Raw genomic sequence first — 15,550 nt, 5'->3', positions numbered from 1 at the left:
ACACCATTAGAAAAAAGTCTCAAAAAATGTACAATAGATCATTGCAAAAATTGAGACCATTGGGAATGTGAGAGTTAAGTTTAAGAATCCATGAGGCTTCTCTAGCTAGAAGAAGCTTTTCTCTATCTCCTCCACCTATTTGTCTTTGCACCTTGTCTATACCAATAACCTTAAGTGTGGAAAAATCACCACAGTGAAAATCAGCAAAATGTTTGCTGAGCCCTGACATGGAGGACTCACTGCATTAGGATTCGGAGTCCTCCAGTAACATGCTCTGTGATGCGGCTTTTGAGCATGCGGCCAGTGGACCCTTATGGCATATGCATGGTAGGCTGAAATTTTCCCTTTTTTCCTTATATAAAATTTAATAGTTCTGTTTCTTTTGCTCTGTACTCGTTCCTCCTCCGAAGCCACACGCTACCTATAAGGCGTCCAATCGTCCGGAAAAACAGATTGGTGGTGGCAAAGAATAATCTTTCTTGGGTTATTGTGAAGTGACAGCGATCGTACAAGGGTGCATACATATATTTCATGTGTTGAAAGGTGGTGTGTACGCCGTACGCTCACTGCTAGCTTGCTGATACCTACATAGTGAGAACAGCCTGCAGCCACCTATATTGATTGTCGGCCAATTGTGCAATTGTCCAGACAATAGGGGGCAGCAGAGAACTGTTCACTCCAGAGATCACAGTGGGTGGTCTCTATGAGTAATCGGGATCCTGTGGAATCCTTGACACAGACATTCTGGTAACTCAGATGTAAATGCATTAGTAGGATCAGACCTTAAGGTGGTGTAGGTGTTTGTGTCGCTGAGGATGGAAAGACCCATGTTACAATACAATTCAGTGTCCAATACCACAACACATCCACCTTTGTCTGATTGCTGGATGGTTATACTAACATTTTGTTGAAGTTCTCTAACCGCTGGAGCATATCAAACTTACTATTATACTTCAAATTACAGATACCACCGTGTAATTTTTTTAAGGTCGTTTTCAACTAGAGTTTGAAATAAAACTAAAGATGGAACCCTGGATTGCAGAGGATAGTATGCAGGGTTAGATGGGATGATGTTAATTCCTCGGTCTTGTAGTTTATTCTAAGAAAAATCTGGATCCTGTAACGAAGACAAAGTTAGTAAGGCAGTCTGTTGAACGACTGTAAGTGTAGCATCATCATGTTCCATAATCTTTGCCATCATGTTATTAGGAGTGGAAGACTCTTCGGACTCATTGAAGAAATGTTTTGTAACTGTTAATAATCGAATACAGCGATTTACATCTCTTATTGTTTGAAAAAGGTCAAAATCTTGCGAGGGGACATAAATTGTGAGTCCAGTCACATGGTATACGGTATATTCTGCAGTAGCCGTCAGCTTCAGTATATTGGCTATACCACACGTAAACTGAAGAAGAGGAGGATCGCCGAACACATCAACATCACCAACAACTCCGGGTATTCTGGTGCGGCCAAACATTTTACTATAATACATAAACAGGATACTTCATGTTAATTATTTTTCGGACTCGAAAAGGTCGATCTTTTGGCCCGTGGTGACAGCTGGCAGAAGCAGCCGGCCCTGAGGGAAGCCTATTGGATCCTGACTCTAAACACCGAGTCCCACCATGGCTTGAACTTCAAAAACGATTTGTTTTTCATCTACTAATATTTCCTTGTTTTTCGGCTTGGCGATGTATATTTAATTTCAATTTTACATCAAAACAATGTGTTTCCTTATTCAGAAATGTGGACATACAATTTACATAATGTCTAATGATCAGCTGTGATTCACTATATGTATCTCCCAGTAGCACCCTGTGCACACGTTCAGTTTTCTTTTGTAAATAATGTATCTGCTTCCTGTGAATCACTATCTGATTCACCATTCACACTTGTTTTTTCTCCTAATAATTATCTGGCAATGCGTTTAGTAAGAGATGATAAAACTCCTTTATGAAAGCTTTATATATTTCTATCTGTGTTCTTTGCAATTGTATATATTGCCATCTGCGTCTATCGCAGTAGTGTAGACGGCCGGTCCATTGGATCGTTGGCTTTTGTTTTATAATTATTCCCATTCATTCCACTCACCTGCCATGTCTGCTGCATTGGTAGCAATGGTTCCTCAGCCAGGACTCCTGGGACCAGTTGATCCACAGCAGTTCCAGTATGGTGCCGGCAGGTCCGTTCATCCAGGCCGCCGGTATAGTTTGCTTTTTAGGCAGATATAATCATTTCTTACTTGTGGTGACTTTGTGGTACTTGAGTTACATTGCTGGCCATGTTTGCTGTGTCCTCATTGGTGGACGTTTTTTGGGACTGCTGGGACATGTTGTCCTTTAGCAGAGTCGGTGTATTTACAGTTGAAACCAGAAGTTTACATACATTATATAAAAAGACATATCATATTTTTCTCAATATCTGACATGAAATCAGAATAAACCTTTCCCGTTTTAGGTCAATTAGGATTACCATAATTACCATAGTTTTTAATATTTGCCAAATGCCGGAATAAGGAGAGAGAATGTTTTAAGGCATTTTTATTACTTACTGCAAAGTCAAAAGTTTACATACACTAAGATTACTATGCCTTTAAACAATTCTGGACTGCCTATATGATGATGTCATGGGTTTGGAAGCTTCTGAGACACACCTGTGGATGTATTTTAATGCACACCTGAAACACACTGCTTCTTTGTGCAGCATCATGGGAAAGTCTAAAGAAATCAGCCAAGATATCAGAAAGAGAATTATGGACTTGTACTTGTCTGGCTCATCCTTGGGTACAATTTCAAGATGCCTGAAGGTGCCTCGTTCATCTGTACAAACAATTATACGCAAGTAAAAACAAAATGGGAATGTCCAGCCATCATACCGCTCAGAAAGGAGACGGGTTCTGTGTCCCAGAGATGAATGTGCTTTGGTCCGACATGTGCATATCAACCCAAGGACAAAAGCAAAAGACCTTGTGAAGATGATGGCGGAAGCTGGTAAGACTGTGTCAATATCCACAGTGAAACGAGTACTATATCAACATGAGCTGAAAGGCCACTCTGCCAGGAAGAAGCCATTACTCCAAAAGAAACATAAAAAAGCCAGTTTACTGTTTGCAAATGCACACAGGAACAAAGACCTTAATTTTTGGAGACATCCTGTGGTCTGATGAAACTAAAATTCAACTTTTTGGGCATAATAACTATTGTTACGTTGGGAGGAAAAAGGGAGAAGCTTGGAAGCCTAAGAACACCATCCCAACTGTGAAACATATGTGGGGCAGCATCATGTTGTGGGGTTGTTTTGCTGCAGGAGGGACTGGTGCACTTCACAAAATAGATGGCTTCATTAGCAAAGAAGATTATGTGGCAATACTGAAGCAACATCTCAAGACATCAGCCAAGAAGTTAAAGCTTGGGTGGAAATGGGTCTTCCAAATAGACAATGACCCGAAGCATACTGCCAAAATGGTAACAAAGTGGCTTAAGGATAACAAAGTCAATGTTTTGGAGCGGTCATCACAAAGCCCTGATCTCAATCCTATTGAAAATGTATGGGCAAAGCTGAAAAGGCAGGTGCGAGCAAGGCGACCTACAAACCGGGATCAGTTACACCAGTTTTGTCGGGAGGAATGGGCCCAAATTCCGACCAACTATTGTGAGAAGCTTGTGGAAGGATATCCCAAACGTTTCACCCAAGTCATTCAGTTTAAGAGCAATGGTACCAAATACTAATGAAATGTATGTAAACTTTTGACTTTGCAGTAAGTAATAAAAATGCCTTAAAAACATTCTCTCTCATTATTCTGGCATTTGGCAAATAAAAAAAATGATGGTAATCCTAATTGACCTAAAACGGGAAAGGTTTATTTTGATTTCATGTCAGATATAAAGAAAAACCTGCAAATGTGTCTTTTTATATAGTGTATGTAAACTTCTGATTTCAACTGTATATATTGTATCATGTGCCCCCAAAAATCTGCACTTTATTCCTTGTTGGTTTTGAGTTAGTTACTCAAATCTATACCCCTGATGTCAATACAATGCAGTTTTTTATTCTAAGGCCCTGATCCCACTATCGGTATTCGGTCAGTATTTTTTCTCAGGAATGGGGGATAAATGCAGAATTGGTGACTTGTTTCTATTATACCTTTTCTCTGATTGTTCCTCACCTGGTTTTGGCTCCCACTCCTGAGAAAAAAATACTGACCGAATACTGACCAAATACTGATAGTGGGGCCGTGGCCTAAAATCGCTAGTGTTTCTAGTTAGGTAAGGATGAGGTTGCTTTATTAGTTAACTTTCATTGCAGAGGACATTGGCTTCATCTGGAATGGGCGTTATGGTAAGTAGGGTTTAATTTAGAACAATAAAAGGTCTCTGTGTTTATTTCAAATAAAATATTTTATTCATGGTACTCTTGTAGTTATTTCACATATCACTTTCACTATGGTGTTAGTAATGGGGGCGTCTTATATACGCCCCCATTACTAACACTGGGCTTCATGTCAGCTGGCCTTATAAGCTGACATCAACCCCAACCCTATTACCCCACTGCCACCGCTACAGGGTAGTGGGCAGAGCGGAGGCTAAGTGCCAGAATTGGTGCATCCTATGGATGCGCCACTTCTGGGGTGGCTGAGGGCTGCTGTTTCTAGCCTCGGAGGGGGCCAATATTCATGGCCCCTTCCTAGGCTATTAATATTAGTCCCCAACTGTCTGCATAGCCTTTGCTAGCTGTTAAAATAGGGGGACCCCAAGTAATTTTTTTGCGGGTCCCCCATTTTAATAGCCTGTAAAGGCTAAGTATTCAGCTGGAGGGCTGATATTAGTAGCCTGGGAAGCTCCGTGGGTATTACCCCCTTCCCGAGCTTCAAAAATCTGCCCCAGCCGTCTGCTTAACCTCTGCTAGACTATAAAATTACGGGGGACCCCACACCAATTTTTTTAAATAAATACTTTAATTTAACAATAAATGACAAGTACAGTAACCAACACTGTCACTGTACTAATTATATACATGACTGACACCTTTCTATCTATCTATTCTATGTGTATAGCTATTATTTCTATTCTAAATTGTCGGGTACCGATGTAGTGTAACTGTATGCGGCTGATGAATTGCCGGCTTTTAAAGAGACTGGTGCGTGAAAATCGGAGGGCACTCGCATGGTCCGAGTGCTGTGCGATTTTTTTCACACACTCATTGACTTGATTGACTTGCATTGGCGAGTCTCGTCCGAGATACATGGCAAATCGCAGAATGCTGCGAATTTGTTCTCAGCCCGATTTCAGCTGAGAACAAATGAGATGTCACTCATTCATTTTTTATTGCTCTTTCCCAACTAAAGCAGAGAGGGAAAGTGCGCGGTTGATGCTGGGCTGTGATGTGCGGTGAAACCCCGACCACAGCCCATCAATCAGACAACTAAGATGAGAACACACACATTTTGTGTGCCCCTAACAGGGGGATCTTCATGCGATCAGATAGACAGATTATAGGCTGGGGCTGGGGAAAACAAAGCAGTCATGTACACATTGGTACCAATGACAAAGTTATAGGGAGGTGAAAGGTCTTTAAAAATTATTACAGGGACTTAGGAGAGAAGCTGAAGTACAGGTGTTTTCAGAAATACTGCTGATTCCACTACGTCACTAGAAAGTCAGCGGGAACTTAAGAAGATAATTCTCAGGAAGAAAGGGTTTGGGTTCATGGAGAACTGGGCTGACTTCTCTGTCGGCTACAGGCTCTACGATAGGGACAGGCTGCACCTCAATGGGGTGCATGCAGATGTGCTGGGGGAAAAAATGGTCAGATGAATGGAGGAGCTTTCAAATTAGTATTTGGGGGAAGGGAGGGTAGCTATGCAAATAAGGGGGTAGAGTAGACAGAGAGAGTGAGACATTCAAGGAAAGTAAGAAGGCGAGTAGCAGTAATAAATGTGCTAATAGTATTAAATGTCTGCAGGCAAATGCAAGAAATCTTGAAAACAAAATGAATGAATCAGACTCTTAGGTCAGCCACAGATTACGATGTGGTGGGCATTACAGAAACCTGGCTGGATGAAAGCCATGACTGGGTGACAAACATAGAGGGTTACACTGCATTCAAACGGATAGGAAAGAAAAATAGGTAGAGGGGTGGGTATTTTCATTAAAACCAATTTAAGACCTCAAGCTCAATGACGACATGGGGGGCAGCTTCAACAATGTACAGCACACATGTCCAACTTTTGGTGATTATATTTGACCCACGACACCAGAACCACTACACCTATGTGGGGCCATTATTCTGCATGAAGGATTTTGTGGGGCCCATTATATGGTATGGAAAGCTATGTGGGGCTCATTGTACTGTATGGAAAGTTATGTGGGGCTAATCATACTGTATGGAGGACTATGTGGGGCCCATTATTCTGTATGGAGGACTATGTTGGGCTCATTATACTGTATACTGGTTGGTACACGACAATTTTTCATTTTGGCCCTCTGCATGTTTTGAGCTTTACATCCCTGATGTAAAATCAGTTTGGGTAATGTACATGGAAATGGCAATAATGGAAAGCTGCTAATTGGACTTTGCTACAAGCCTCCTAATATAGCTGAACATGAAGAGGATAATATGCTGCAACAAATTAAAAAGGCAACAAAAACAAGTCATGGTCAAAACTGTTGGAATTGTTCCAGAAAATGAAGTAATGCTCCCAGAAAATTATTGCAATTACATGTTTTGTTATACATGTTTATTTCCTTGGCATGTATTGGAACAACACAAGAAAACAGAGAAAAAAAAGGCAAATTGAACATAATTTTGGACAAAATTGTTGACACCTTGCCAAAATTGTGGGTAAACAACTTTGTTTCAAGCATGTGAAGCTTGTTCAAACGCAATTGTGGCAAGTAACAAGTGTGGGCAATATGAAAATCACAACTAAAACCAGATAAAAATGGGAGAAATGGATTCAATCTTTGCATTGTGTGCATATGTGTGGCACACTAAGCATGGAGAAAACAGAAAAAGGAGAAGAGAACTGTCTGAGGACTTGAGAACCAAAATTGTTGAAGAATATCAATAATTTCAAGATTATAAGTCCATCTTTAGAGATCCGGATGTTCCTCTGTCCAAGGTGCGCAGCATAATCAATAAATTTATAACATATCAAGTCAAATATGGTGGAGCTTCAAAGATGTTATGGGGTTGTTTTGCTGCCTCTGTTCAGGTACTTTGTGTGCAAGGAATCATGAAATCTGAAGATTAGCAAAGGATTTTGGGGCATAATGTTGTGCCTAGTGTCAGAAAGCTGGGGGGCTTCCAGCATGACAATGACCCAGAAAATAGATGGAAACAAAGTGCTGGAGAGTTCTGACCAGCAATGAATCCGGATCTAAATCCCATTGAACACCTGTGGAGAAATCTTAAAATTGCTGTTTGGAGAAAAATATTAAAATTTGAGAGTCCTTAGTGGTTGATACCATGTTTTCAGTTAGCCATTAGTCAGTAAGCTTTCGAGACTACTCAGGTCTCTTCATCAGACATAGTATAACACAAAATCTGAAGAGTCACATATTTATACACAACAGGGCACAGGAATAATGCAATAGATAAGACAAGTGACGTGAAGCAGAACTATCAGTATGGGAGAGGGAGAAGCAGTTGTGGCCGTAAATATGTGTGGACACAAGTAGATCTATTCTTTTATTGTGTGGCGATGAGAATTCATCCTTGTTTTAAGTTTTTGCCTTGTCTCCCCTACATACAGACCCCCAGTTGGACATTTGGTACATATAAATAAGTTCATTGTGATGCAGCTGAAAGTACCTGGGATCTTGTGGTCCTGATGTGAGTTGGGAATCTTTATCTTGTCCGTGGTCATTATAAATGGACAGGTTTTACATATACAGTTGGTGAGGATGAATTTTATACGTTTCACCACAAAGGTGAAACTATCCTCCCGGTCAGTTTGCTTTCCCTCCCAGTACCTTTTCATTCTAACAATGTTAGGTTTCTAGGAGATTATACTTGTTCTTTTTATTTTTGGTTCTCCTTAGCTTGCCTTCTTTGCCCTATATGTGTTTTTTTTTCTCATTCAGGGTTTTCATATTTTACTTCATACTTTCCTTTCCCCTTGTTGACAGTGTGTTGCCGCCTCCCCTCTGGTTCCTCAGGAGGTATGAGAAACTCCTCAACGGCTTATTAGTTAGTTAGGTGCGTGGTGGCATTTTTAGTTGTGCAGCTAGGGCCGTTCTAGTCTGTACAGAGACTAGTTGGGTGTAGTTGCCACATTCTCCCCTGTGTGGATTCTGCGGTGGTTATCAAGATGCACTTTCTGGTTATAACATTTCCCACATTTTGAACATGAAAAAGGCTTCTCCCCTTTGTGAGTTCTCTGGTGCTTATCAAGATCCGATTTCTGGTTAAAACATTTCCCACATTCTGAACATGAAGTAGGCTTCTCCCCTGTGTGAGTTCTCTGATGTCTGATAAGAGTTGATTTCTCTGTAAAATATTTCCCACATTCTGAACATGAAAAAAGCTTCTCCCCTGTGTGAGTTCTCTGATGTCTGATAAGAGTTGATTTCTGTGCAAAATATTTCCCACATTCTGAACATGAAAAATGCTTCTCCCCTGTGTGAGTTTTGTGATGTTTGATAAGAGATGATTTCTCTGTAAAACATTTCTCACATTCTGAACAGGAAAATGGCTTTTCTCCTGTGTGAGTTCTCTGATGGTTGATAAGAGTTGATTTCTTTGTAAAAGATTTCCCACATTCTGAACATGGAAAAGGCTTCTCCCCTGTGTGAGTTCTCTGGTGCCTAACAAGATCTGATTTCTGATTAAAACATTTCCCACACTTGGAACATGAAAATCTATTCTTTGCTGTGTGAATTTTTTGATGTTTAAGAAAAGACTTTTTGAGAGGAAAACTATTTCCATATTCTGAACGTGAAAATTGCTTCTTTGCATTAGAAGCAGTTTGTTTTTTAATGCTTATTTTGTGACTTTGATTTTCCTTAGTAGTCAGTAATGAATCAGAAGACAGGACCTGTTTCATAGGATCAGATGACAGATCTTTGCTGTGAAGGGATGATGGTATATCTGGAGTAATGACATTCATTTCAATTGTATCCTGTAGGATCTGAAAATTATCTGATTTGAAAATTGAAGGTGTCAGCTGTCCCTCTGATCTCCTGGTACAGTCATCTGCCAAGAAGAAAACCAATTATTATTTTTTAATAAAAAATCCTTGAATTTTATATTTTTGAACATTTCTACTTAAACGGTCCGTAAAAAAGGCAAGCTATATAAAAAAAAATTCACTTATTCACCAGGACAATGACTGTCTTATAGAAAACCTCATAGGATGGACCAGTAGAGCGTGGTGTTCAACTGTTTTTTCATTCTGCCTCCCAAATATGGAACAAAAAGCCACCAAATGATGTTATGCAGGCGAAAATAATACCAATAAAAACTTCTACTCATCCCACAAAAAACAAATCCCCACACAGATCCCTCATCTGTCAATGGAAAAACAGAGGTTTCCACATTATTAGTGGCTCAAAGGCTCTTGAAAAGCAACATGGCTTCCATAAACCAATTCAGCAATATCCGCTCTCCCAAAGTCAGATCTCCCCCTCACTTCTGAGCCTTGCAGTGTGCCTAAATCACATTTAGCATCCATGTATTTGACATTACTATAGTGAGAAGAACCCACTTAATTTATGCTGTGTGTCTCCTGGAGCACAATCTGGGCACTATGTGTTGGGTAATAAACTAGCCCATTTGCAATTTTCACTCTCCAACGTCCATTGCGTGGTAATTTCTGGAAAGTGACTGTGGAGTCAAAATAGTCACTACTCCTATAGAGTAATTCACTGAGGGTTATAATTTCCAAAATATAGTCACTTTATGAGGATTTCTACTGCTCTGGTTTTCTGACATTTTGTCATATTAGGGCTTCTGCAAATGATGTGTCCCATCTCCTCTGGGACATCTACTTCTCCTCCTGCTTCGACTTGTGTGACGTCTGCTTCCGTCACCAGGCGCCGCCTTATTCATTCTGCAGGCGGCGCTGGTGATGGAGGAGACGTCAGAAGCTCTGCGAGACACAGGCTCTGCGCAGCCACTAAGATTAGGGTTGCTGGGACCAGTAGTACCATCCAGTCTGGCAGTATGGGTGTGTGTGCTGTCCAGCTGGAGTAATCTGCTCCCTGCTTCAGCCATTTGGAAAGCACCGCACCCTACTAAAGCTGGAAGCATATTGCCGGCAGCTGCCAGATACAGCCTTGTTCTCCTCTGGTTCAGTCCTCTGTGCTCAGCTCCCGGCTTGTGGATTTGTTTCTGTTGTGACCTCGGCCCGTTTACTGACTACTTTTGTGTGATTTTGTATTTTCTCTGCCCTCCTGGTTCTGACCCGGCTACCTGACTATTCTTCTCCCCATCTCACTCAACAGAACAGCAGGTAACACTGTGGCCCAAGCCTAGGGGTCCCTGTGTAACTCCAGATCCATGTAGAGGGGTTAAAGGGTGATGAGCAAAGTAATTTGTGAAATCTGTAAACGGGGTAGATAAGACAAGCCTGTTCGTAGTAGCCATCTTTTAAGCTTCCAGGTGACCAAGACCAGCTCCCCCAACACATTGTGTCTGCGAACTATTCCAGAAAAATCTGCATTCCTAATAGCTAAATGGCGCTCCATCCTTCTTAACCTACGATGTGCCCAGACAGCAGTGTACAACCGTATACAGGGGATTGTCAGATTCAAGAGAAGTTGGAAAATAATTTGTAAGGTCCATTTGTTTCTTATTATCCTTTGTGAAGAATTCCAAAGTTATCACCACATAAAGTGACACACGTCAGATTAGAAAAATGGGCCCTGATTAGGAACACAAAACTGGCAGCAGGAAGGGGTTAAATCAGAGTATTTTGGGCACTAACTACTGTAGTCAAAACTGTGAGTACAGACAATAACACATCTACTGAAACGATCAAACTCAACAGTCTCCATCAGTAAGTAGTGAGTAACTACTGGTGAAACCTCTCTGGGGTAATTAGAGTATGGGGCTCGGTGGCTCTTGGGAATCTAAACTATGATAAGAACCAATATTTTCTATCAGATGAGTGTCAAGAAGAAATATTAGACATTTAAAGTGAACCTTTTTACAATACTGCAGAGCTGAGGTGTCTTAAATTTAGATTTCGGGCATTTGGAAGAGATAATGGAGATCTTTTTGAAAGACTACCAGGGAGTTGCAGACTCACATAAGTGAGGAAGGCCGATCCCACCACAATCAAACTGTCATAGAGAGGGAATTTGTTAAAAAAAGAAAGAATATATAAACATGTAACATCCCCAACAACAACGTATGTATGAAGGGAGAAATCCAACACTAAACCGGAGTCACACTCATTTATGGTGGACCATTGGAGATACTATGAGTCCTGACCAGAAGAGTAGAGAAAGTATTAGCGCCCCCATTTCAGGAGAGATTGTGCAGTAATCTGAATTCCTTAGGATTGAAAACATAATGGAATTTATGACGTGGAGTGAATCCATGAAACCAGGGCTGGAGCCAACACATCTCCTGCAGGCGTGAATAAATGTATATTACAGCCATCAGCCACGCACAGCTTAGAGATATATCATGGCACAGGTGTAATGTTTTTATGTATAGTTTATTGCAATCCTGTTTGAAGTTAGTTGGTTTTAAAAGAAATTGAAAAGTCAGGATAAAGGGAAACTCTGCTGCTATTGTACAGAAATTCACACTTGGCCTCACTGCACATTTAATGCTGTTGATCATAAAAGTGAAGTTTGGCCAGAAAGACTGGACCTGGTCTTGTAGGGACCATATGAGCACATTCAGCAGCACAGAAAGGAGAGAAGGTAGATTCATCCAATAAGATATCAGGGTTCTAGGAAGCAAACAGCATCATTACCCTCCGCTTTCTCTTACAGGCCCATCATAGTATTTTTCTTCAAGTGATTTTCTCACTTGTCAGCACATTCTACGTACGCTGCCATTTGGCTTTGTAGTTTACAGATCTGGGCAGGTAACGGTCAGCGTCTCCTAATCCCAGGGGGTAGGTGGATCCTCCAGGTTGTAAGTTCTATAGAAAAGGGCTTTCATAATTTCCCAAAGTAATTTGAACATTTTCGGACGGAGGAGAATGTTGTGGTCTAGCGGCAAAATGGTGATCACACGATTGTGATACGGCCGGACTACACAACCGATAAAGCAGCCACAGCCGGTGACTGAGAAGAATCTGTGACTTCTCTGTATTTAGTGGTTACTACTCACCTGGGTGGTCATATGTAGGAATCTCCTCTTTACACCGCTCATCACCCCTCACATATGTCTCTGTAGTATTAATATGGGTCAGATCTTCACCCTGAAACAAATATTGTAAAAGTCACAGGCAGATGGAGAAGTCACATCTATGGTCAGCTCTAATCCTGGCATCTCCACCATTCTCATTACACAAATATAAAACATAATAATGGTGGATAAAACAAGACTGAATACAAAATCTTTACAGCTGTCTACACATCATAGGGGAGATCTCATGACACCTTCTCTCCATCTACCTGATGATCCTGAGGAACACTGGGGTCTTCTTGTTTACAGTCCTGTGGAAGAAGAGGACGGGGACATCTCTCTGGTGTTGTCCTATTACTGGATAGATCTGGAGGAAACACATACAGGGACTGAATTCATTCTTTACATACAGATAATTATAGGCCGTGTGTATTTAGTCCTGTCTATTACCTGGTGATGTCCATCATGACGTCCTTGTACAGATCTTTGTGTTCTTCTAAATACTCCCAATCCGCCATGGAGAAATAGACAGCGACATCCTGACACCTTATAGGAACCTGACACATACAATGATAAGGTCATCTCCCCAATCACTTCATAGCATTACTGTATAATGTCCCAGCATTCCCAGCAGTGTCACGTCTCCAGTCAGCAGCTCAATCATCTTGTAGGTGAGTTCTAGGATCTGGTCATTGATGTCCTCATGTATGAGGGGGTGAGGTGGAGGCTCTGTGATTGGGCTCAGGGGTCTTCCCCATCTCTCAGACACAGGGTCCTGACAGCGCTCACTAGAGGTCTTCTTCACTACTGTGTAATTCTGGTTATGGAGAGACACATTAATAAGTCTCCCTCCAGACATTTCCAGAGTCCTCACCTCTCCAGTTCTGTCCATCTGTTATTCCCATAGATAAGAATGATGTAATGTGACGTCATCAGAATCTCTCACCTCTCCAGTAAGACGGAAGAGGATCTCTAGGGTGAGGTGTAATATCCTCTCCGTCATCTTGTCTCAATCCATATCCATCTTTGATGGATAAATCAGGAAAGCTCTCTTATATAGAAGATCTTCAAGGAGAGGATCCGATATTGTATGGACCTGAATGAGAAGAAGATGAGCCGATGTAACATCATAAAGATCCTGTGTAATAATACAATTACTGGAGAGAATAAGGAAAACATATGAGGAGATTTATTATTTTACAGTATTTAGTTTTTTATTTACATCTAGTAATAAAACCTTTATATTTTAGGCCACAGACAACAAGCAGTTTCTTCCTCGGAGTCTGCAGCTGAACACGTTACTTATAGACTCATCTTCCATAAAGCTAATTCTCACCTAATTTTCTGACACTGGAATTGACATTGAGAATAACCTCAGCACTCAATGGTTATTAAAGAAAATATTTTTTTTTAATGCAGTCCAAAAACAAAAGTAAACGTTTCGGTCGATCTGACCTTAATCAAGAACTATTGGAAATAGCACAAAGAACAAAACAATAAATAAAAGAATAATAATAAATAATAAAATAAAAAAGCATATACAAATGGATCATTGTGCAATAACATGATAATATCTCTTGTTTAACCTGAACAATAAACATGCTGTCAAACAGTGCATAATATTTCGTCAAACCCCATTAATGCAGATACAACATCATAGTATAGAGCAAGTATATATACAAATTGAAGAGAGGTGACACCTACTAGACTGCTGGATGGTATTCAAAGGTAGGAATTCAAAAGTGTGGAGATATGGTGACACTGGCTGCTTGGGTCTGCAGAAAAGAGCAGAGAGTGGCAGACTCAGAGTTATCAGCTGAGAGGGACTGTGGAGGCAGAGATAGACAGAATAGAGCTGGACGTAGCATACCTGTGACCCAGAGTTCCTGGTTATAAAGCGGTGCTGCAAATAGTGGCTTAGAGGAACGCGGTGTCCACCGCTAGTTCCTGGTGCTGTGCGCGTTGTCCTGCAAAAAGCAAACATGGCATCTAAGAAGGTGTGACAGAGTTCGGCTGAATGCCCTTCCTCCCCAAGTACTCAATAGTATGGGGCTGACTAGTTCCTACAATACTGAAATGCCTAATAATAGTGTCTGGGCCTGCAATGTGCGAAAGTCTATTAGGCCGGGCCAGAGGCAGCGTTCCATAAGTTACCTTTAAACGCCCCATAAACATTAGACTAAAGTTGCATGGAAGCACTGATTTTGGGGGTTTTGGTTGACTATATAATGTATTTGGGGGCCTCCCGACAGTACCAGTCAGTCATACAAACCACAGGAAAGCTGGAATATTTGTGTGTATGGAGGAGTCTGGAGATAGCCGTCTGCCAAATGACCGATCAGTCAACACTTATCTCATGTGTATGGGGCCGTTACTATTGCACAGGCAGTGATAATACACGGCACTACAGTAGTACAGTGCATCACCTGAGAAATCAGAGGCTTCTGTGTTGTATGATCGCACTAATGAGAGTTGTTTAAAAAAGTTTATAAAAAAGGTTTAAAAAAGTTTTAAAGTGAAAATATCACAGTTTTAGCAAAAATAAATATTCGTCACTATAGGGAAAACATCATATAATGGGAAAATGGAGAGGGAGGTCAGCTCACTGTTTGTTCAATGTATCTGGTCTGAAGATCACCGCATGGAGCCGCCCTGGTCAGGGACATTTCAAGGTTCAAGTAGAGAAAGGAGGAGAGATGGATTCTCCAGCATTCTCTATATTGTTAAAACCTCACATTTATTGTGAATTCATAAAAACTGTTGTGATGGCATACCACCAAGTGCCCACATACCAAACCAATGCTTATTCCTGATTTACAACATGTGAGTCTCCGTGATACTTTTATATCCTTCCCTTTGGAACGCCTGGGTGTCCATTGATTACTGAGCTCTTCTCAGACAATTTAACCCTGTATTGTATGATAGAAAAAGATAATACACAAATACAACTCATGCATGAGACATTCAATAAAATCACTGGAAATCACAGACAAATACAATTAATTGTACTGTAATATTAATCCTGTCTGATGTTCATTCCCTGTGGGGCTCTAGTTTGTAATTTAAATATCCAATATGACTTTCTATTTAAGATTTTTCTTTTCATATCTCCACCTCTTAATGGTTTATAAGACTTTTCTATTCCTAATATCTGAAGGATCTGATATCCCCTGTATGTTTTTGTGAAAAGCGTCTTGAAACCACAGACACGTTTAATGCTGTGGGATTGATTGCGTCAGAT

The 15,550-nt window shown here is 40.8% G+C and overlaps 2 protein-coding genes across 2 annotated transcripts in view; one reads left to right on the top strand and one right to left on the bottom strand.

Annotated features, from left to right (window-relative positions):
• The window catches only part of LOC141192422 (uncharacterized), a 169,538-nt gene that overhangs the window by 91,365 nt on the left and 62,623 nt on the right, over positions 1 to 15,550 (top strand). The window lies entirely within an intron of this gene.
• Positions 6,823 to 15,550, bottom strand: part of LOC141192426 (uncharacterized) — a 208,224-nt gene continuing 199,496 nt past the window's right edge. Inside the window, exons 2-3 of the mRNA XM_073661950.1 lie at positions 12,292 to 12,382; positions 6,823 to 9,195 (exon numbers count right to left, since the gene is read on the bottom strand). Coding sequence (XP_073518051.1) covers positions 8,255 to 9,109 — 855 coding nt within the window. The 5' untranslated portion in view covers positions 9,110 to 9,195; positions 12,292 to 12,382 and the 3' untranslated portion in view covers positions 6,823 to 8,254. The remainder of the gene's footprint in view (positions 9,196 to 12,291; positions 12,383 to 15,550) is intronic.

The sequence above is a fragment of the Phyllobates terribilis genome, unplaced genomic scaffold, assembly GCF_046119375.1.
Source record: "Phyllobates terribilis strain yellow unplaced genomic scaffold, ASM4611937v1 Scaffold_61__1_contigs__length_8056638, whole genome shotgun sequence".
NCBI lineage: Eukaryota > Metazoa > Chordata > Amphibia > Anura > Dendrobatidae > Phyllobates > Phyllobates terribilis.
This window is presented reverse-complemented; position numbering and strand designations above follow the sequence as displayed.